Here is a 24,219-nt window from a genome sequence, read left to right as displayed (position 1 = left end):
ATAGGAATCGATATATGTATGCAGATTATATTATACTCCAAACGTTAGTGTACATTAAATCATGTTTCGTTTATTAAAAGGAATTGTGTATAAAAATAGAAAATGTAATATCCATAGCGGAAGCCACATTGGAAACAAATCTAATTCATTATAACGCGCACAAAGCAGGTAACTTTCTTGACATGGTAAGGCCATGCAATCACTTTTAACATTTCCTAAGTCACGAATTTCTCAGCAGGACATTCCGCTGGAACATTTAATTTCATGTCAATCTACGGAGGAAGCCGTGGTAGCTCAGTGAGTAAACTGCTGGTTCGCTAACCTGGAGGTCTTGGGTTTGCTCCCCGTGTTGGCCGAGAAAGTTCAGGAATGTGGATCTGACAAGAAGTTTGTAGTCAATCGGATGGGACGAAAACCGAACCTTTGACGCTTGGAATTCGATATGAGTAGGCTGTAGCGCCGCTGTCCGGGCAAACTTTCCCTCATAGCACACTATATGACATATACCCGTCTTCATTAGCCTAGTCGGAGCAGAAAGGGGAGACTTCCATTTCATTTCAAGCTACGGATTTGCTATCTCTAATATAATGACCCGACCCTGTTTCTTGCATTTAATCAAGGGTGGTAACTCTTGTTTAACGACAAAGTAAATTAAATTGGTCATAAGACAATGCTTTCATTTCTGTTTTCTCCATTGAATTTAAGATATTTCTAGAAATTTGAAATTGGAATGACCTGTTTACAAGTTCGCTGTGCACTTATTTACACGTTAAATCGCGCGCCAAATTTATAATTAAATTGAAACACACCCGAGCTGATTTGAGGAGATAAATAAAGAACGGAAAACAACCCTTATAATATGTCACATGGTTATTACCTACTTCAACTATGAGGATGAAGATAAGTCATAAAATTATTGTGTTCGTGAAAATAATAAATATATCTAAACTTACGCCCGTATTTTTTAAAATTAATATTAAAATAAATTTTTAATGAGTTTCGTTTAGAGGAAAAAAAGATCGAGGTATTTTGGCTATCTTGTAGACACCGGACACAATATCTTAGCACGTGTACGTCGTATTATTATAAATATAACTCTACATCTTCTGTTTAATTAAATACTTGTGTTTTATAAAATAAGTCAATATTCTTGCTCGAAATGTGTTAAAAACATTAAGATTAACTCAACAAGGTGTTTGATTAAACGAAATGGTTTCTTCTCACTTTGATCGTTTTTAACATTTATATTTTAACACGTTGAACCATCAAGGGGGCAATTGTAACACTCAATCCCACACAAAATAACACCTAACCCCTATTATCGGCGTTATCAAAGTTAGTTGCAAGTCAAAACAATTAGCTTTTCCAATGTGTCATTATATTTGTTTAACTTGATTAAGATATTTTGTTGATAAAACCTTTGTTACGTCACGCCCGATTGGCCGTTCGGAAGTTGTTGAACTCTGAACGAATGTTATTCTTAAGTGAAGTATACATGGTGTTTTCTGGTGTTTTGTAAAGGGACTAATTACTGTCATAGCTTGCACGTGCCTTGATTAGTATTCAACCAATGACACAGTGAGGGTTCTTTAACGTTTAGTCATCTTTTAATGGGGGATTCTTAAGGTGGGACATAATAGCTCTGCCTTCATGCAGAAGAGGTGAATATCAGCGGAATAATATACTGACAACGAAATCTGGGTGGATGCAACATAAATGTCCAGTAACAATAGCTGAAACAAGATCAAATCTCCTTTTATGTTAGATTCAGTTGTGGTACCAGCACAGTAAGAGGTGGGTAATGGTTGTTATTTATATAAAGTTCGATAAACTGGGATTTTTAAATTGAAATGAATTGGTGTTTATCGTTCCACTGTTCTGTTCTGACTAGTCTAATGAAAACGGACATACGCCATACAGTATGCAATGAGGGACATTTTGCCCGGACAGTGGCGCTACGACCTACTCTTATATCGAATTCCAACTTTCATTAATTCGCTTGCGCGTAGGTATCTTTAGCAATGGAAGTAAACCGGAGGACCCGGAGAAAACCACGAGGTGGAACAGGCGATCCTGCTCCTTGTCAAGTACAAGCGGGGAATCGGAACCACGTCACTTGTCTCAATGGCCTACCTTATGATCTAAAGCCCACGCGTTAAACCATTCGGTCACACAATTCACCATTTACAGACGGGCTAAATTACCCATTACCGCGTTGACTATGGAGACAAGTTTGACGTGTATCTGTGTTGCCGAATGGTTAACCCGTGTGCGTTGCATCATAAGTTCTGTCATTGAGTCAGTTGGCGTGGTTTCGATCCCCGCTTGTACGTGACAAGAAGTATGGTCGCCAATTCATCCTCGTGGGGTTTCTACTGATCCTCCGGCCCCCCCCTACAGCTAAAGACCCATACGTGCAAGCGAATTAATGAAATAAAATTTAACCATGTGTTATTCCGGAAATGACCATGTTTGTGTCCAGTGGACGTTAAACCCCATTTCTCTCTTGTCTGCCCGAGTTACCTGTTCAATGTGTTTTCAATACTTTGTTATCGAATAGCCACGGAATTTGTTTTACGTTTGTAAGTACTGTACACATTTGTTTGGTAGGTGTGAGCATATTGTCGTAAATAAATAAACAAGGGCGTTCAGGTGGTATTCATCATGCCACCCACGAACTTTAGAAATCGCTACATACTGTTGTCAAAGGAAAAGATAAGGAATGGTTATATTTGAAATGAAATGGGGTTTAAGATCCTCCTTTTCTGCCCCGACTGAGCTATGATGTATGTGTTATGAGCAAAATGTTGCCGGATAGCGAATTCCAATAATCAAGGGTTCTTTCACGAGCACGCCATTGTGTACACGCGACACCCGGTTTTCTTCCCATCCGAACGACTAGATGATGGTTCTTGCATCACTTACAAGTCGAACCCACGCCGGAAAATCCCAAGGAACTTTTTCAGCCAGCACCGGGGTGGAACCCGGGACCCCCAGGTTAGCGAGCAAGCGCCTCATTCACTGAGTCAGGATCTATTAAAGATCGAAAAATGGTCATAACTTCTTAGCAAACCTTTAAAAAACTGAATAAAAAATAAAAGAAATGAAATGAAATGAGGTTTAACGTCCTACTGTTCTGTTCCTACTGGGCTTATGAAGACGGACATACGCCATGTAGTGTGCTATGGCTTACTCTTATTTCGAATTCAAACTGTCACGGGTTCTTTTACGTACACGTCCATGTGTATATGTGACCTCCAGCATAAATATTAGTTATTTTTAATGAAAAAGTCCAAATGATCTAATTACGTATGTCAGTAAATTAAAAAAAAATACACTATTAGTTATTTTTAATGAAAAAGTCCAAATGATCTAATTGCGTATGTCAGTAAATTAAAAAAAAAATACACTATTAGTTATTTTTAATGAAAAAGTCCAAATGATCTAATTGCGTATGTCAGTAAATTAAAAAAAATACACTATTAGTTATTTTTAATGAAAACGTCCAAATGATCTAATTACGTATGTCAGTAAATTAAAAAAAATACACTATTAGTAAACATAAAAATATATTTTAATATCATGTTCAAAAAGATCAATAGTAGTATGCCAAGAAATAATATACTTAGAGTGGGGTATTCTAAGCAGTCGTTAGCCTTGAAAAAATATGCTGATCGTAAATTAAATGTTTAAACGTCTTTCCTCAACGATGGATAGACAGATTAAATGTATAAACGTCTTTTCCTCAACGATGGATTGACAGATTACTCCCCAGTTTTGCACACAATCGAATTAAGCATGGCGATATAATTCAATAACATCACATCAGTATGAGAATTTATCACCACATTGGTTGAAGATCTTCACAGCTTCACTGCCTCTTTAAATTGAGGTGTAATTATTAGGATTTACAATGATTCTTTCACACAAAAGACAAACAATCATCTTCCTTTCTCTCTTCAAAGTTATGGCAAATATAACCCAGACGACAGATAAAAATAATATAATTTTGGTTCAAGCCATCTTTATCCACACGGTGTCATGGTGGGTACACCAGACGTGACATTTCAAATTTAGACGTAACAATATATATACATGTATATGAACCAGCAACAGCCAATAGATGTTTGTTTACCCTTCCTTGAATGTTGTATGGTGAGCCTTCTATTCTCCTCCACTTTCACAAACAACACTAAAAAGTTATTTGTTTGGATGGGTCGCTGTTTGCTTAGTTCACAATCGCGTCGTCTGCTTCGAACTGAGCCTAAAAACCTAAAGTTTTGCAGCAATAGCTATCGTGAATTGTTTTGGTTTTGAGGCTTCCTTTTGTGGTTAATAGCCCTACTGTCTTATTATGAAAATGGATTGATAAAACATAATATGGCTTTCTGCTGGAAAGTAGAATAGGATAACACTACAAAGGTAACTGTTTCTTTCTTAAAATCAACAGAATGTTCACAAACTTAAAATGTCAACTACTCAATTTTATCTAAATCGTTTATAGGAATTTGTTTTGGCTAAGACTACGAGAACTCATTGTAATTTGCAGAAAATTGATGTTGAATTTTCAACTTCTAACGACATTGGTGACCTAACTATTTTGGGAGGTTAGATATATTTGGTTGAAAGAAAACAGATAAAAGATGTCCCCTTAAATTTTACATTCTCGAAAAAGAACAAAAATTAAATTGATACCCATAATAGCGTATTGATCTTATTGAATTTGCGTCGATATATTCAGAGAAAATATGTCAATGTATGTTTCTGCACCCGAATACACATTTATCTGTTTACTCGTCAATTAAAATGTTTATAATATCATTCAAAAAAGTATAACTTTTAAAACACCAAAAATATATTTCCGAAATGTCACTCGTAAAAGAGGATGTTTGAAATGGTTCAGAAAAAAATTGTCTATCCATATTTAGCTAACATTCTAAATTTAGACTTCTTAATGGCAAAGTAGTGTATGGTCGGATAGAAAGTTAATTTCAGATTATTTTTGACATGAAAATTGAGGTAACAATTAGATTAAGATAGTTTTACCTAAATTAGCAGACATCAAAATGTTTTCCTGGCTGAATACTGTTTTCTTCATAAATATTGACGTATTTTCTGAAATGCTTATTCTTGTAAGATAAGAAGGGGATTTTTGCAGTTGGTACTATGTCCTTTTTTTTTACTCATCTTATCCCGGTGCAATAAATTCCGGGCATTCTCATTTTGGATCAATTTGTACCATGGTGGTTATATACAAAAAACATGTTTGTACTTTTCGGCCTCGATCGGGCTAATGCAGACAGGATCAATCGGGCAAAAACGGCTTTGAGCAAATTGATATAAAATGGAGCCGTTATTTGGTATTGTACACGCCTCTCTTAATCCTGTTTGACATAAAATTAATTGAACAGAAACCATGTCCACCTAAAACAAGACATTGCACCCATAAGAACCGCTATCTACTCCCAAAATAATTGGTATAAATTCTTTATGAGGGGATCTTAACACACAATTAAATAAGTCGAGCACTCGGATCAAACAATCAAAATCCCTTATTCTTGATAACGGTATTAATTTATTTAGTTTACGTAATATTGTATGTTTAGGATATTTTCATATGTAATAGATAAAAGATGACAAACACGTATATTGAAATAAATGATTTGGGAGTGTGAACCTAATGGCCCACCCTACATCATTATAAGACACATCATTTATAAACAATTGGATATATTATATAATATTATGTTATGTTTTAATACAGGCCAGGATGTTGCAACTTAATGCAACATGTGGCTAGCGTGCTTCAAACATCATGTAGACACTTAACTGAAGTGTGCAAGCTTTCAACTCATTTTATTTAATCGGGTAAAAAACATTAAAGAGGGTTTTTGTGATATGGAGGATAGGTTGAATATAGATAACAGTCTCATCACAAAATATGTTTAATCTTTTCTCCAAGATTACATTCATTTCAATTCGTTTTTCGTTCCGAAATGTATTATATTGCATATATTTACTTGCCGTATAAATCTGGAACCATACTTTTGTCCCATTTTAGCAATTTAGAAACTTGTCAGTTTAACCTGATTTTATATAGAAATTGGCAAAGGAAACCAGATACTTCTGGAACGGAATTTAACTTCTCGGCAACACAATAACTTGACGTCAGTGATAAGATTGTATCATATTATGGGGGATCTCGCTGGCTAAGTGGGTAAGAGGTCGGGTGTTCGATCCTTGCATTGGCCGAGAAAGTTCATTCAGATTTCCCGGCGTGGTTCCCCCTTGTCAGTGATGCAGGCTGGAGGGATGCAGGCTGGAGGGCCTGACAAGGACAGCTGTCTAGTCATTCGGATGAGACGAAAAACCGAGATCCCGTGTACACATTGGCATGCACGTAAAAGATCCCTTGACAGTTGGAATTCGATAAAAGAATAGGCCGTAGTTCCGCTGTCCGGGCAAAATTTCCCCTCATAGCACACTGTATGGCGTATGCCGTCTTCATTAGCCCAGTTCGGAGCAGAACAGTAGGACGTTAAACCCCATTTCATTTCATTTCGTATCATATTATGAAAAATAAAAAATCGTTCAAAAGAACAAAAAACGTTTGATGTAGCTCAACAGATTCGAAAAAGCAATACGTGTATCGGGTTAGGCCAAAGCCACAGTTTCCTCACACGCTCCGTTCAACCTATATCTACCAATACTTATATAGTTTGTAGAAGACTTTGTCTTCAATAAAAAGGAATAGCAGTATTAAACTATTTAGGTTCTTGGTGAATTTATTTTATTCATTTGATAGGACCAAGCAGGGACCAAGGGTGATTGGTAGGGAATCTGCATAAATTTATTAGAAAGAAACATAGTGTAAAATTAAAGTCCGTCTAAAATAGTCGATTCACAGTTGTGGAGAGGTATTTACATTTTCGACCACTTTAAATGTAATATAAAGCGCATCCTTACTCAAGTGTGCACGTTGTTCTGAAAAGTATACAATCAGGAAAAATGTTTGCCCTGTTCAGTATGCTTCAAGTGAAAGTTTATATTTTGTCAATAAAGGTCATTTAGTGGTTCCGTGAGAAAATACATATTTTACTTGGTTATTATGGGTGTGCTAGAACTCTCACACTACTTTTGCATTGTAATTATTACACACTATTGAATGCCATTTCAAATAAAGTAGTAATTGGATCCATTTTAATGAACTGCATTTCCTGATTTTGAATGATCCATGGCATGTCACCAAATAGAGAAATATGCACAGAGCAAATCATATCTTTACAGCTGAAAGCATAAGTTTTACTATAAAGTTGAAATAAACGCCTCTGTGTCGTGTGGGCTTGTTGTATTGAATTATCAAATATATTATCCAAACAGTACTTCAGACAATCTAAACTGTATTGTTGTGTTTGAAATTGAAAGTTTATTAAAACTTATGGGATTCATTTGCACCTTGTTTTGAAAACGGTATATCGCACAGAATTCTCATGGGTGACATTTTATCAGAATATGTCCATTGTGAACAAAGGTTTGATTTAAATTATAAGAATAATAATAGTTTAATAATAGATAATAATCAAATATATCCGTTTATAGTGTAAATAAACTCAACATAAAGTACCAAAAGGAAACTTAATAGAACATAGGAAGCGACTACTATAATGTTTAAGTTAATAAATATCAAATTGCATAATAACCTATTGTTTACATTAATTGGGAAATTTGCCCAATTCTACTCGTGACTAAAATGAGTGCGTCACCTATTATTTTATTAAAATTTGTCATGTCGAGGTCATGAAGGTCAGATTTATCACAAACCTCTTTATTTGTAAACAACAATTTTATTTGATTCAAATCAATTGTCTAGGAAACATTAATCCCACAAAACACGTCTTTAAATTTTTGAGAGAAATTGTGAGCCACGGTGGCTCAGTGAATAAGACGTGTCTCGGGTTCGCTCCCCGTGTTGACCGAGAGAGTTTTTCCGACGAGTTTTCCCCTTTTCAATGGTGTAGGACGGAGTGTCTGGCAAGGAATAGTGGTTCCGTTGGGGCAAAAAAAAACCAAAAGCCCGTAGATACGTTGGCTTGCATTTAAAGTAACCATCGACAGTTGGAATTTGAAATAAGAGTAGGTTGTAGGTTGTATCCGGGCACCATTTCACTCGGTGCAGATAAGTAGGATAAACCCCATTTCATTTCATCCCTATAAATTATTGTAAAGACTTGTTTTCAATCTGGCATTTTCATATTTCTAATATTGGTCAGGAACAATAGTCGCATCGGACGGAATGGAGTATGGAGGAAGTTTACAAACTAATACAAGGTTTCATTACGCTGAACAATCTGTTCTGACAATGGGGATTACTTCTACTTCTATGTGATTGGATCTCGTTTCTTTGTACCCAGAAAACGATCAGCCAAGCATTTTTGGTAGTTTCTCAGAGATTGGCCTAATTTCAAATTTTCAAGCACTATGAGAACATGTTTCCTAATAAAAAGGGGGGGGGGCAAACTATGGTAAATAATTAGTACCTACCCACGCAAACTGTAAGATATTGAAGCGGGAAACCGATGGCACGAGTGTACTTGTAGCGACTGCCAGATGGACTATAATGAGACCAGTAGAAGTATTATGAAAGAGGGCTCCAGGTCGCGTCCGAAGACTGACCTCTATCTTATTGTTTTAAGGCTTGGTACACTGTGATTCTCACATGACACTACTTTTGAATATTGACCCATGACAAGTCCTATAAATTAATCAGTCTATTTTAATTTCAGAGTGTTGACCGGCGGTAAATAATCTCAAGTGCGTTCAACAAATTTAACATCCTGTGATGACTCTGATACGAATATTGACAGGAAAAGAAATATTCGCCTAAGTGTGTGATCTGTTGGCTGCCGATAGGGTTCAAGAGCGCTTAAAGTTTCACTGAAATCTCCCGCCTGTTTTCATTACAATAACTTGACTCGTTGCACACGGTCGTAAGATTGAGCAACCTCCAGTCGCTAATGACCCTTCGTGTTATATAAGCTAAATTTTCTTAAATACTTACTAATTAGTAATTTGTTTAGATATACCTTTCATTGTTTGTGTGCTCAACAATGTGGATTTAATCACCCGCATTCATGTAGTGAGAAGATGAACGGTCGGACTTGTCGAGTTTAGATTAACTTTGTAACCTGTACAAATACTCCAAATGTTACGCATGGACTAAGCGTATTGGAAGGTACGGTTAGTATTGGGCTACAATTCACACAGCATAAACAGAAGAAAAGTAACCTAAAATTTTCATTTGTTCGATATGGATATTTCATCCCAGGCAGTTTTAACGGACACGAATGATTTACCTGCTACAGAAGATTTTATCATGAACGATACCATCTATCCCGAATCTGGCTCCGGCTCGGTATACGACTTTGATGTTTTCCCGACCATGTCCACGACAGATATCAATCGTCATCTCACAAGACTGAACTATGAATTTACCATTTTAATGATACCGGCGATGGTATTCCTATTACTTTTAATGGTAACTGGTATAGTTGGTAATATTTTAGTTCTACATGTCTATTTGTCAAAATACAAGCTTGGTACTACCCGATGTTACGTGTTAGCATTGGCTGTGTGCGATCTCTTGAGCTGCTGTATTTCTATGCCTGGTGAAATTGTGGACATGACTTACAACTACACCTTTACGGCAACCTATTTGTGTAAAATATTACGATCCGTGAACGCTTTTACGACCTTTTCTTCTGGATTGATTCTGATCGTCGTCGCCATAGACAGATACAAGAAAATATGCACCCCGCTTCGCATTCAATTTTCTGTGCGTACTGCCAACATCGTCGTTATCATGTGCTGCGTTGGCTCTATTCTACTGTCCCTACCAGCGACTGTGCTGTATGGAAAAAGAACTATATCAACGGGTATAGCTTTGGTAAATGGTACTGATTGTTCAACTGCAGATGCGTTTATTGGGACACCATATCCACTTATATATAACGGAGTTCAATTTTTATTCTTCATATTGGGTTCCATGGTGCTTATAACTCTGTATTCCCTGATCGGCAAACGTATTTGGAGACATCAGCATTTCAGAGATAGCGGATTAAACACTGGAAAGAAACCCGTTAGAATTTCCAGCACCACTGCTTCCGATGGTTCGAGCCCCGTAACGGAAGTCGTTAGTGCTAAATGTAAACGTCTCAGTCGTATGATCTCGACAGATACTACTCACCAGGACACACTACTCTCTAAATCAAGACGTTCTGGAAACCGTAAAACGACTTTAATGCTATTTTTAATCACAGTAGTGTTTATGTTAAGTTTCTTACCCCATCTGATTCTAATGACCCTCAAGGCATTGGATAAAAACTCTTTAAGTGGAAGTGGCGGATCAGCAGAATTAGCCCATAACATTCTGTTGCGATCATACTTTATAAACAGTGCAACTAATCCCATCATTTATAGCTTCTGCAGTAATAAATTCAGAAGCGAATGTCAAAAACTCTTCAAGTGTAAAAAGTAACAATTTGAATTCTGGAACGGACAATGGAATCATACAAGGCGTTATTTGTATCAATAATCGATAGCGATTACGGTTCTCTCATAGTGAAGTTGTGCTGAAAGCTACTGACTCTCCCACGCTATGATTGAATTTTAAATAAATTCACCGATAAATTTGCAGTTACATGTCACCGTTTTAAGAGTATCGGAAGAGGCCGTGAACATCGATATAATTTATGTTATTTCGGTACAGTATTTAAACAAAAGCTAAAAGCATATACTTCAAAGACATTAACGCTCCCATTTCCTTGAAATGTTATACAATGCTGTATTTCAAACAACAAGTCGAACGGAGCAATGACATTTTAATTGACATGTTTATTTCAGTTATTTTCCTGTTTTATTTATTTATTAATTATTTCCTTATAGAGCTATATGAAGTCCAACTTGGAATAATTTGGAATAATTTGGTGTATGTATGTACGCAGAGTCTAATTATGTGTTAATTTCCCGAACATTTTTAGATTCACTTGGTCTAACTGAGTAAGAATTAAATTGTCAAATACTGAACTATATGATGCTGTATATATTATACTGCATCATTTAGCACCTGGACATTATAATGAAGAACCATTATATAATTAGATAAATATTGTTAATCATCCTTCTTAGATTGTAGAATAACTAGTATACTAGCCATCTTCGACGGCCAAAATATGGAAAATATATGTACCTCAAATTTACAAAATTGTAATTCTAAACCTATCGAAGATGTTAGTATTGTGATAGATGTTATATTTGATATTAATATGAATACTGTTTATAATACGTCTGTATATTTTGCTTCTGTTGTTATGTATAATGATTATTACTTTTTTTGTATTTTCATATTTATAAAGTGCTGAATAAATATCTGGTCTTATGAAAACCTGATATCACTCTCCATTATGGAATGTTTCTCATGTGGTGATTCCATTGGCTGTTGCTCGACTTTCCCGAATACGTCCCTTATTACTACTACTGGCTAGGATCTCTGTGCTTGGTTTTCTTTTTAATTAAAGGTCGAAAGCTCAAAACCAAATAATTTGTTTCAGCAATTTCTAAATCTGCACGCTTAATGGCTATTAGTATAAGAATAACACAATTTTAAAATTATTTGTAATTGATCATTAAAAATTTATTAAAGACATTTGGCACCGGTCTGTTCATGGGTAGGTCCAAGTTAAGCGATCATAATAATGATAAACCTATGACATTAATGTTATGATTGTCTGATATATATTATGTAATGTGTAGATTATTATCTATATGAGAATATTTATAACGGATGCCCATTTTAGGAATTAAATTATTTTATACACCATACGCAGTCGTTTTTCTTGTGTATATCTATAGGAGAAATCAAAACAAAACGATGATTGAAAGGTTCTCAGAATATGGACTTACTATGTACCTTGGTAATACCACGTTTCTTTCCAGACTGGCAACGGTATAGACAACGTGGGGTCCACAGAAGGTCTTGGGTTCGCTCCCGGTGTTGGCCGAGAAAGGTCTTCGTGGTTTCCCCCTTGTCAGTAGCTCAGGAGGGACAGTGTTTAGTCGTTAGGATGGGACGATAAAACGAGGCCCCGAGTACACCTTGAAAACTGGAATTAGAAATAAGAGTAAGCCGTAGCGTCGCTGGCCGGGCAAAAGTTCGCTCATAGCACAGCACACCACATGGCGTATACCCGTCTTCATTAGCGCTGTAGGACATTAAATCCAATTCATTTCCAGGCTAACTATTGAGTGGAATAGGAAATCAACCCCTGCAACATCAAATTCATCCGTTCTCTCTCAAACAAAAAGGCCACAATGTAAATTAAAAATTTATGCCCGACTTTCTCAAAGTAAATGGAAAAATAAACTGAACATGTTGCTGTCTATTATGATAGCCGTTCCATTCAGTTAAAAGGTCGATTCTCTTACCCTCAGACGTGTACGTTGCATTTACGGGTTTTTACCAAGTTCCTTTTATAAAACCGAATCTATCAACAACCCAAGTTTATACGTGACATGGAGTGGGGTCGCCCGTGTCACCTCGCGGTTTTCATTAGTTTATTAATGACAAATAACTAGTGATGTGGGGATGAGAAAAGAAGATCTGGGCACTTGGGGGGGGGGGGCAAGTTGCACCACCACACCTTTACACTCTCCCCGATACTCAAAATCTTTAAATAATGACTAAAAGTAGCGCTTAATAACAGAAGTGAGGGGACGCATTTTAAAAGTATTACTTAGAGGATGAATTAATATTATACAATGTCAACAAACGAATAACTGGGAGTCACAGTGTCTAAGCAAACGAATAAGTGGGAGCCACAGTGGCTAAGTGGTAAGACGCTGGCTCGCTAGTTTTGTGGTCGCGTGTTCAATCCCTGCATTTGCCGAGAAAGTTCATCGGGATTTTCCGACGTGGTTCCCCTTTGTCCGTGGTGCAGGACGGAGGACCTGACAAGGCCAGCTCTCTAGCCGTTCGGATGGGACATAAAACCGTGGTCCCAGGTATACATTGGCGTGCACGTAAAAGATCCATAGAAGAGTAGGCCATAGTGTTTTGATTTGTTTTCAATTTTGGGTAACATACTACATCAAATATGACAACCGACGATGACGAGCCTTTGAACACGTTTTTCTAATGATGTCAAGAGGGCGGAACTCAAAGAACTTGATGTCAATAAGGACGTTCCTTTTATTAAATGACATCTACTATTATTGGCCTAGTTTATATTAGTACTTTGTACACCAAGGGATAGAATATGATAGTGGTTTAACGTCTTGTCAGGCAACCGCGGTAGTCCAGTGAGTAAGACGCTGGCTCACTTACCAGGAGACTCGGGGTCCGTTCCGGTTTTGGTGGAGAAAGTTCCCCAGGATTTTTTCAACATGATTACTCCTTGTCAGTGGTGCAGGACGGAGACTAGTCGTTCGGCTAGAACGAAAAACTGAGATCCCGTGTACACATCGGTATGCAGGTAAAAGATCCCCTGACAGTTGGAATTCGATATAAGAATAGGCCGTAGCGCCACTGTCCGGGCAAATAGCACACTGTATTAGCCTGGTCAGCGCAGAAAGCGTAGGCCGTTTAAACCCCATTTCATTACATTTCTCGTTAGCACAATATTTCGGTAACTCTTAGGTAACATATTATGGTACGAAGAAACTTAATCTATAGCCTAGTAGTCATTATTTAATGAATGTAGTTCGTCTATATTATAGTAAATCTATACACCCCACCCCCCGCTTTGCGTGTTAAATTTTTGTTGATATTTGGGTCAGAATTAAATCAGAATCTTTGAATTTACTTTTGTTCATTATTTATGCTTTGAAGGCCTAGAGATGAGAACATGGCCTCACAGTCTATATTAAAATTTCACTCATCTCGCGTATACAAAACATAAAAAAAACCAACATTTTTACCAGATACTTGAGATATGTTGGCCTCTTTGTGTTTATAAATATTAAGACCATCGGAATATTTTTTGTTTATGGATTTAAGATCGAGGTCAACCAGGAGAAAATTACCAGTCTAAACCCGTCTAAAGCCATTAGAGTTAGTTCCCTTTAATTTGTCACATCGATTTTAACACACCTTCAATACCTATAAAAGTACGTTACATTGCCTATAAAATGGTAAAAAGAAATTAGCTCAGATCTTTGATATCAAACGAATAGTAATAGAATGGAAACTGGCAGTAATTACTTCAAATGGTAGCAGATTCAAATTACACACCTTGAGCTTTTTCAGGTGGGTCGATGTCTTGTACAAAGAAACACGCTGGTTTGTTTACAAACACAGGGACGATCCATAAACGGTGTAAAACTAAATATCCAAACGATATTTTATATATTAATTTCTAAAATATTTAAAACAAAATGTGCATAAATAAACGCATAAAAACGAAATCACATGAATTGCTTTTGAATCATCATGAAACGTGCATGACTTTCAGATCTGCCGTGTGTGAATTCAACGAGTTCTCCCTCTGAATATTTCAAGAATTATGGGATATGTCAACTGGGGTTAGCGGTCGACCAGGTGGTAAATAGAGGCATGTAGCAAGTTATAGCGCACAATGTAACAAAGAGGAAAAAAGCTGATGATATTATATACTCACAATTTCTGTAGAAAGAAATCAGATTGTTTTAGATCTAGCTAGAAAATACGTTTTGTTGTTATGGGTGATTAACTTTTAAAAAATATCGAAATTTTAATGGACGCTTTTTAACTCGCGGGATAGAAGACAGTGTTTAGTATTTGCTGTCAAATCAAAAATCAAGTGCCGGAGGTCATTGTGGTTTAAAGAACATGTTGAGGTCATATTTTAACGGTGAAGGATCAGAGTGACATGAATGAAGACAGGTAGGCATGATTTACAGGTGTAATAAACTAGGTTATTTTTATCAACGTAGGCCTATATTACGCATAAGAAGTTTTATCTTATCTCGAAAGCTTATTTTGAAAATTGAATTATGTAGTATTGTATAGTTAATTATTGGCAGTGATATCAGGTTCGTATCCTGTTTTTCGTATGTATTCACTACCTAGCCTATATTAATCAATCATGCTTTTATTTATTTTTACATCTATTATACACGCTTACCTGGCCTTGTTCACCTTGAATATTAGATTGTTGTGAAGATACTATTAATCATCTCTTTCGCATGTATTTTGTACCCACATTAATCCATTATAATTAATAATCTATAAATAGAAGGCGGCTATAGGAGAGATCCTTTATAACCACATAATACTAATAAACAAGAAAAATGCTGAACAATAATTATCAAATACATGTACATAGCCATTATGCACAAGGTAGAGTATTCTTACTCTTTCTTGAAGCCCTGTAACCTCTTTAATAATGAGATTTAATCATATATTTTGTTCTGTAACAAGTTCGAATGCTTTTTTTTATTAATGCCTAGACAATAATATATAAAGGCGACTCACGGTATATTATAATACTTTTTAAAAAAAAAATATGTTTACCACATCCAAAATAGTCCATACTTTGTGTTTTCATTCAAATGAAAGTGTCTGATTTTTTTATTAGGATTAGTAAGCTGAAAATTTGTATCAAAACATAGAGTCTGAAGTTTTCTAGTTTGATTCCCACCTATCAGGAGCTGACCAGAGAACTGTGGCTTGTGGTTTAAATAGTATACCAAAAATCAAGGTCCCGTGTACAGAATAGTATTGCACGTAAAGGATTCCTTGTCAGATTAAATCTCACGGACAGTAGGTTGAAAGCCATACCAACGCCCCGCCGCCCCCTATTGCTCACATAACCATAGAAATAAAATTATCATTAATCCATTACTTATACATGTATATTATACAGCTTTATATTCTAGTAAGCTTTATGTATCTTTTTTCAGTGGGTTTGAGTGTAACAATTACTACAATAACTACATATAATAGACAATTAAAATAGGAGTGACAAAGAAATGCCATTATGTGTTAATATTTGTTCAAAGACCACCGCCATTGTCCACTTTTCAATGTTATGTTGTTGACTTTCAATATTTAAAAAAGCTACCCTCCTTGTAGTTTACTTAACTAACATGAACATGAAGTTATTTGGCATTACATATTATTTAAAATCTGATTATTTTTAACAGGAAATATGTTTAAATACAATTTTGACTTTTGAGAAATAGTTCTTAGGTTGACTAAAAATATATAGTAAATGTTGAATATATTTGCATATACAGTTTTCACTAATGAAATTGACCGTTTATACTATATAGGAGTCCTTTCGACCAAAAATATTTTAGGTCCTAATTATTGCCATCGGATCGTTTTGACTATGGACCCCTTCTGACCAAACATATTTAGGTCCTTATTATTGCCATGCAATGCCATGGACCTTTTTGACTATAACCATTGTAGATTAGTTAATGTACCCTCGAGAATTTAATGATAATCTGTATATGAAGTAATCTGATTAAAACACAGATCCTATTTCGTTTCGTTTTTTATAGTTCAAAATTTCGTTTTACTTCTCTTTACTACACTTGGATCTGGAAGAGTTTGTGTATTACCGGCGTTTTGTTTGAAATGAGGGATAAGCCAATGAAACGGTCTGTTACGGCGAGTCCTTGGTAAACCACTAGAAACGTCAACGCTGATTGAATAATTAATGTCTGACGCCATAAGGTCAAAAGCCCGTACGGCCCCTGACACGACCTTCAAGTACAGCTTGTCAGATCTTCATGTAGTGTAGGCCATCGAAAGTATAAAATAACGAAATGAAATATAGATCTGTATTTTAATCAGATTGTATATGAAGCACAAATAACGATATTTCATGTATTGTCGCTTTAAAATGTACTTTAATGTAAAAGTGTTGAAATGTAGAGCGGTGGTACATGTCTGTAACGAATGAATAAATAGTATTATTTATCTGGGCATGTAATAAACGAGAAACACACGAACGGATTCATTCAACATATAATTTAAAAAAAAAAAAAAATTTGTTTTTTAAACAAAGAAACCTCGATCTTTATCTGAAAAAAGTAAGGTCACGGTAACATTAGTATGATATTTCATATACCCGGACAATATGTTGACCTCATAAAGAACACAGGTATCTAATAAAATGTTCAGAGTGTTTAGTTTAATGATACGCTTTCCCGCTGTGTTAACGCTTGCTGTAAAAAGAGGATGATTGAAAAGCTGCTGGAGGATTAAAGTCAGAGTATCCTTGGGCTTCCCTGCATTGGCCGAGAAAGTCCAGATTTTCCGGCGTGGTTCCCCCTTGTCAGTGATGCAGGACGGAGGGCCTGACAATGACAGCTGTCTAGTCGTTCGGATGGGACGAAAAACCGAGGTCCCGTGTACACATTGGCGTGCACGTAAAAGATCCCTTGACAGTTGGAATTCGATATAGGAGCAGGCCGTAGTGCCGCTGTCCGGACAAAATGTCTCTCATAGCACACTGATATGCCCGTCTTCATTAGCCAAGTTCGGCACAGAACAGTAGGAAGTTAAACCCCATTTCATTTCATTTCATTTCCTAATTTTATTGGATAAAAGTTTACATTTTCAAGGTTAAAGCAATAATGAAAAAAGAGCATCGACAAAATTAAACAAAAACAGCAAAAGAATACATCATGCATATCGTAATATTATTAATGTTTGTGTCAGAGCAAGAAAAGAAATGCATCCAGAATAATTATTATATTATAGGTTAATGTATAAAACAAATGTGTATATACATTAATCGTGTTATTTATTGATGGTAGTTCTAACAAATATTTGATTTAACGTTTTATTCCCCGTGGCAATATCTTAATAAATAGACTATTACTATTTGGTGTTATACATTTTCAGAACATGTTTGACTAGAATGGTGGTAAATATTTGCTGTTGGTTTCATTAGTTTGAAATAATTAATGTCCATCAGATCAGATTCATCGTTAATTAGCCCTAAACTGAACTCCTAAATTGATGAATTCAAATTTATAAAAACTTTGTTTTTGTATCCAGACCCTCAAGACTCGTGATTGTATAATAATAAGAAAGAAAATGAAAAGGGGTTTTAATTGTCTGCATCGATCGGGGTAATGAAGACCGGAGGTGTAAGACAGTAGCGTTTCGGCCTACTCTTTTTCGGATTCCAACTACCGATGGTTCTTTAATGTGCACACCAACGTCGGCACTGGAACTAGGTTTTTCATCCCATCCGAACTACTAGTAAGACAACTTGTGATATTAATAAGAAGTGGTATCAGATGTTTAAAAAGTTTAAATAAACCTTGCCACTAATAATATGAAGCAACAGTAATGAAGATTGGGTTGTGACATGTTGCTAAATTTTACTTACATTTGTATAACCGTCGTCATCGTGGTAATACATGGAGAAAGATAGTTAGTACTTTACAAACATAGCACCCTTTCACAAGGTGAGTCATATTGATCATGCTGAGAAGACCAACTGCTTGTATGCATGGTGTCATATTCTAATTATTTTTAAATGCGATAAAAACACATGTTTCAGAGCTTAATTTATATCAATTATTGAAAATCAGTATTTCATAAAGTTGTATTGTAAACCATGAACGTAACAATTGATTTAAACGCAAACTGTGACTTGGTACATGACACGTATGCAGCTGTTGGCAGCATGGTGCCAAATTATACTTGTAAAATAATCCCTTATCACGCTTTGATAAATGACACACAATGCTATTCTAGTACAAGATGGTGCAGTTTTCAAATAAAAAGTGAATGGATTGAATCATAATACAGAACGTATTACTGAAAACGTGAATTAAACGGATCTTACATCATTAATATTCCTTCCCTTTACACTCTAGTTCGTTTTAGTTTTTAAGGAAATACTGCCTCAAGATGACTGACTAAAGAACTTGTAAAGTATTAACATCACTAATAAGAGAGTGTGATAATTATATTCTTTAAGAAATAAAACGTTTGTTCAAAACGTGCTATCAATGGTATAACATGGGACCTTGGTATTTTCTATAATCTCAACGACTAGACGTCTTTCAGTGTCAGACTAGACGACCCGAGACTAATATAGGGAGTTCTCGAGAGTGAACAAATGGTCATACTCTCCGAGCCAACGTAGCCCCCAGTATATCATATTGAAGAAATCAATAACAGATTCCATACTAACGATGTTAATTAACACAGGACGAATACAGAAAGTATCGTAAAATATTGTGTATTCTCTGTAGTTGTATAATATGGCATATCAGGAGGTATTTCCTGTTCCCTAACCCAGTCGTTAAATTCAGCACTATAATAACTGTTCTGTCCAACTTAATTTTTATGGTGTGCAATGCTAGGGGTGAGCATTTCAACTGTCGATAGCTCTTTTACGTGTACGTCAATGCATACACGAGTGGACCTTGGTTTTTCGCACAATCCGAATGACTAGGCGATAGCTTCCGGACTCAGTCCTGCAGGCTCTGGCCCTGGCAATTCTTCTTGACCATTGTCAGTATTCGAACCCTCGACATTCTGGACTAGAGTCCTGGGTACTTACCACGCGACTACCACGGGCACCCGTACACGGGAAGATACCAGTTGATTTACATAGTATTTGTTGCCATTGTAAGAGCCTGTGGAATATTTAGAATTAAACACTTCGAATCTGTCGTTTAGGAAACACTTCTAATAGTTACTGTAATTTAAAATTTACTGTTGTACCAAAGGTATGTCATGCGTTAGTCCTGGCTCGACCTAATAGTTAATCCAGTTTTTGTTCTATAACCACAGCTGTTTATAAACACAGCCCATCAGTTATTTGTACTATTAATTATTGCCGTCACTTTAATACGTCATTTGTTTACAAACTACAGTTGTAATGCAGGTAAACATGTTTTTAAAAAACTAACAAACACAACCACCGTGATCGATATTGTCAAATTTTTGACATATTTAAATGTTTTACTGAGAGTGTAACAAATTGTGTTACGCTGTTTCCTCGGTTCTATCTGATTCACCCATTGGATTTGCTATGGGGTTATTGTGCTTATTGTTTGTATCCGTGACTATAGTTGCATGAACACTTATGGGTGAGAGTGAGAAGGAAACACAAATGTTTTGGTTTTTGAATTGCATGCATCATTGTTTTACATAAAGCTTCATAAAGATTTTATTTCTGAGGATCAGTTTACCTTAAATGGTGTGGAGAGTTTTATTAAAAATGTATTTGATATTTTAGTTGTATATTATGCAATGTTTATTTTATTTCGTAAAAAGTCAGCCGATGTAAAATATACAGTCTCGTATGTCCGGTGAATAGTTAGATGTACTACTGTGTATATTTTATAGGTTATCAAGTGAATATTTAGATGCATAACATTGTATATTTTATAGGCTATCTAGTGAATAGTTATAGGTGTATACATTGTATATTTTAGATGCTATCCAGTGAATAGCTTTAGATGTATAACGTTGTATATTTTAGAGGCTATAGACGTATAACATTGTATATATCAGATGTTGTATATTACAGTGATAAGTCCGGCAATGTTTGATGTATAATGTTGTATATTCCAGATGTTATTCAGTAAAGCGTCAGCCAATGTAAGATGTATAATGTTGGTTTGGTTATATTAATATTAATGGAAATGTTGACATGGTGTTACTCCACGGGTAAGCATAAACTATTATCACTTATACGATGCTTATGCAGATAAGGGCATGTGAAATAAACCAGACACACCCCTGTCTAAAATCACTATTAAAAGTATATACCAACCTTCATATAGATGTTCATGGCATAAATCAATAAGGAAGGGAGAAAATAGCGAACACTACTTCCCTAATAAAACGGCGAACACAAGGTAATGTTTATTTGTGTGGTTAAGGCTGGGCGAATGTTGCCAGAGTATCATTACGTGCACTTCTTTGTACACAAGACCCCGGCATACAAGAACTAGACACGCCATCCGTGTCAGTCCGGTAGACGTTACATCTGACAAGTTGGAACCGGGCTTCTAAAAATCAAAATGCCCTTCTCTATATTTCTAGTTGTCCATGAAAACATTTTTATTCCTGTGAGAAACATAGTTGCCACATTACCCGACAACTGCCCATTTCCAAATCTGTGTCACCACAACCCCCTCCACCGAATCTACTTTTGTTGTGTACAGCATTCCTGATATAATTCATATTTCATGTGTATATCTCTACATGTATATACAACCAGGCCCAATGAAAGGGGGTGCAGCTGGTACGACGTCCCGGAGGCCGATGAAGGTTCAGGGGGCCATAAATATCTAGTTAATTTTTTTTACGTCGGTCGGTATTACCACATATCGCCCGATCCGATCCCCGATGCCTTACTTTGGCCAAATTTGTCTTGTTCTGACACATAAAAATTCTCCGTTATACAATATCTTACGTGGTCAGGTGTTCGTGAAAAACCTGTTATGTATATAAAGGCTGCCAGCTGAACAATTATTTGCTAATTACTCTTCAATTGCTAGCAGTATTATGCCGTATCATCTTATGTAATGTTCTTAATAAGGGATTTCCCCTTTCTTTAAGCACATGTTGTGTATACTCAGGAATACGACGCGGTGTTTGTGATTCTCCTAACACGGCGAATGGCGAACACCAAAAAAATAGGGGTAATGCGACTTGATGATCGGGATTCCTTTATTTCCCGCGTATTTTTATTCTGCTGTAAAAATTGGAACTAACTGAAAATTCACAACGAAACGAAGAAATAAAAAGTGATGAAAACATGAGAAGGGGTATATTTTAAATGTCATTTAAAGACCCCCCCCCCCCCCACACACACACACACCCTAAATCACAATGCGATCATTTTGTTAAGTTTTCAATTTCTGTCCGTTTTATTATCTTCAAACGGAAACTATCAGGCCGTATATTTATACCGGTAATAAAACAGACCGAATTTATATATTTATATATACCCGTACATACTCTTTCTTTAATAGTATCTTATGTTTTATTTATTTATTTATTTGATTTTTATTAATTTTGGGGGGGGGAGGCGGGGGGGGGGGTACTTATTATTTCACCAGCGTATATTTTTTTAAAGACACTTTTTCTATCGCCACAGATTGGGCAATGGGCATGTTTATATTACAAAGTAGGCAACAATTCAGTCGAATCTGCCCATCTCGAAATCTGATTTTGGTTTGAAAAACTCTAAATAATAATGATTTCATCAGTGTAGAATTATTAACACATAAAAGCGAATATTTTGAATAAAAAAAAATATGCGGGATATAAAGGAATCCCGATCATCAAGTCGTATTATCCCTATTTTTGGCGCCGAATACGACGTGTTGACTTAATTAGCGCCATTCCCATAATATCATTTATTATGGTGCAGTAATTACACGTTAACGGATCAAACTAATAGCTAGAAAATTAGATATGTTGCAAACAAAGGGTTACACAAGAAACTTATGTCATCAAGCTGTTAACTTTCCATTTAATCAGGCCAAGAAAAAAATACCCATGTTTACGAATCCTTGGCCCTCAAAGTTTTGTGGGTTTTGTATTATCTATGTCCTTGCATTTCTAGCTTCACCTCATTTGTAGCTATTTATTGCATGTTTGATAGATGTCATATTACATCATGGTATATACATATATCTAATTCCAGGAGAAAATAAAGCAGTAATATCACAGTGTGAACAATTGAATTGTGAAAATGAGAATCCGTGTCGAACTATCTTGTCAAAAAACAACGATAATGAACAGAAAGTTGAATGCTTCTGTCAAGGAAAATGGACTGGACACAGATGTGAATTGGAAATAATGTTAAACGCCTCTGTTCTTAATTCAAATAGTGTTCAGTTAAAATTATTGACTCGCAGTCCCAATAACGATGTCGGCATTGCAAATTCCGATTCCAAATATACCTTAATGTATTGGAGCAATGATACGAACCATGCGTGCTTAATGGTTCAAGATCTTGCTTCAACTGCCAACGTTATAGATGGCTTGATTCCGTCAATGCGGTATACATTTTGTTTTGAGACAGGAATAGTGGACTTCTGCGAGGTAACACGTTACAGTTTGAATTTACCAGCAAACTGCGTAACGGTTTATATGTCACAAACTACCGTCGTTCCGACGAATTCTACGATCATCATTGGTGTGTCTTTATCAGCCGTGTTCGCCATTTTAATAATAATGGTAATAATAAGTATTATCTTAGTCAAACAACAACATTGCTTGCCATTAGAGGTTGTGCTCGATTCCTGTAAATGTTTATCGTGTACTCCAAAGAGAAATAAATCATTAAGGTGTGGTCATTCAGCACAAACTCGCGTCCTGCTCTCGGATCCACCTATTTATACTGGACCACGTCAAGATGAGTTATCTCCCTCTAAAAATAAAAACGGTAAACGTCCGTCTACAAGAGCCAAATCCTATGGTTCTAAATCGGAAGCGCCTAAAACTTTAACGACTCTTCTTGAGAACACTGAGGCTGTGGAATTTATTGAAACAAGTCTTTCAGAACCTTTAGCTCATCCATCGGTGTAATCTAGTCCGTGAACGTATGTATGCGATTTTATGTGAGCTATATTGATAAAACAAACAAAAACAAACTCAACTTTGAAAACACTACTAAATGAATGTAAGTTGTGTCATGTTTCTGAAACAACTTGATCCAGTTTACAAAATGTTACTTATTTGTGCTTGATACCGATAAGAAGTTATTATCGAAACGTCGTGCCTGTGTATATTGAAGCAGAAAGTCTTGTCTCAGAGAACTGTTATTAAAGGATTATAAACTTCAATTGATTTTTCAATATACTACGGCGCAAAATAGTCCCTATACATGTATACTGATCGTAAGACACATAGCTTACCAAAGGGTGAGCTAAGGGGTTCGAACAGTCTCTATAATGTGTGCTATACCGGGAAAATGCTCTGCTTCTTTAACGAACCCTGATACGCTATTTAAATTAAATATTAACTGGATTGTAACTAGCCTGTCATGATCTGCCCCCACCCCCTCCCAAAAGAGAATTCTAATTGTGTGTCTAAGCTTAAACTTGTATATTTATCTGTCTCAATAAAACTGATTTATGTTGGGTTTTTTATCAATGTTTATTTTATCTATTTATACACACATAACATTATCATATCAACAGATTATTAAATATTTCTATTCAAAACAAAATTAAATACTATAAAAT

General features: G+C 35.9%; 2 protein-coding genes across 4 annotated transcripts; both read left to right on the top strand.

Moving 5' to 3' along the window:
• The first annotated feature begins 1,526 nt into the window (after positions 1-1,526).
• LOC126820262 (orexin receptor type 2) lies at positions 1,527-11,877 on the top strand. 2 transcript variants are annotated; one of them, XM_050548120.2, is made up of 2 exons: positions 1,527-1,794; positions 8,784-11,877. In XM_050548120.2, the coding sequence occupies exon 2, from the start codon at positions 9,308-9,310 to the stop codon at positions 10,532-10,534; it is 1,227 nt and encodes a 408-aa protein (XP_050404077.1). In that variant the 5' UTR covers positions 1,527-1,794; positions 8,784-9,307; the 3' UTR covers positions 10,535-11,877. The 2 variants fall into 2 exon arrangements, with proteins under 2 accessions (XP_050404077.1, XP_050404068.1); XM_050548111.2 differs by lacking the exon at positions 1,527-1,794 and adding an exon at positions 4,170-4,422.
• Positions 11,878-14,554: 2,677 nt separating this feature from the next.
• On the top strand, positions 14,555-24,121 carry LOC126819421 (uncharacterized). 2 transcript variants are annotated; one of them, XM_050547439.2, is made up of 3 exons: positions 14,555-14,914; positions 20,588-20,683; positions 22,674-24,121. In XM_050547439.2, exons 2-3 carry the CDS (start codon positions 20,620-20,622, stop codon positions 23,558-23,560), a joined length of 951 nt encoding a protein of 316 aa, XP_050403396.1. In that variant the 5' UTR covers positions 14,555-14,914; positions 20,588-20,619; the 3' UTR covers positions 23,561-24,121. The 2 variants fall into 2 exon arrangements, with proteins under 2 accessions (XP_050403396.1, XP_050403413.1); XM_050547456.2 differs by lacking the exon at positions 14,555-14,914 and adding an exon at positions 14,992-15,063.
• The last annotated feature ends 98 nt before the right edge of the window (positions 24,122-24,219 follow it).

Source organism: Patella vulgata, chromosome 1 (genome assembly GCF_932274485.2).
Source record: "Patella vulgata chromosome 1, xgPatVulg1.2, whole genome shotgun sequence".
NCBI classification, from domain to species: Eukaryota; Metazoa; Mollusca; class Gastropoda; family Patellidae; genus Patella; species Patella vulgata.
This window is presented reverse-complemented; position numbering and strand designations above follow the sequence as displayed.

Excerpts from the sequence above, each read along its gene's own strand:
- LOC126820262 (XM_050548120.2), top strand. The coding sequence starts at position 9,308 with ATGGATATTTCATCCCAGGCAGTTTTAACGGACACGAATGATTTACCT.
- LOC126819421 (XM_050547439.2), top strand. The coding sequence starts at position 20,620 with ATGTATAATGTTGGTTTGGTTATATTAATATTAATGGAAATGTTGACA. Across the intron at positions 20,684-22,673 it reads GACATGGTGTTACTCCACGG|GAGAAAATAAAGCAGTAATA; the intron begins GTAAGCATAAAC and ends ATCTAATTCCAG.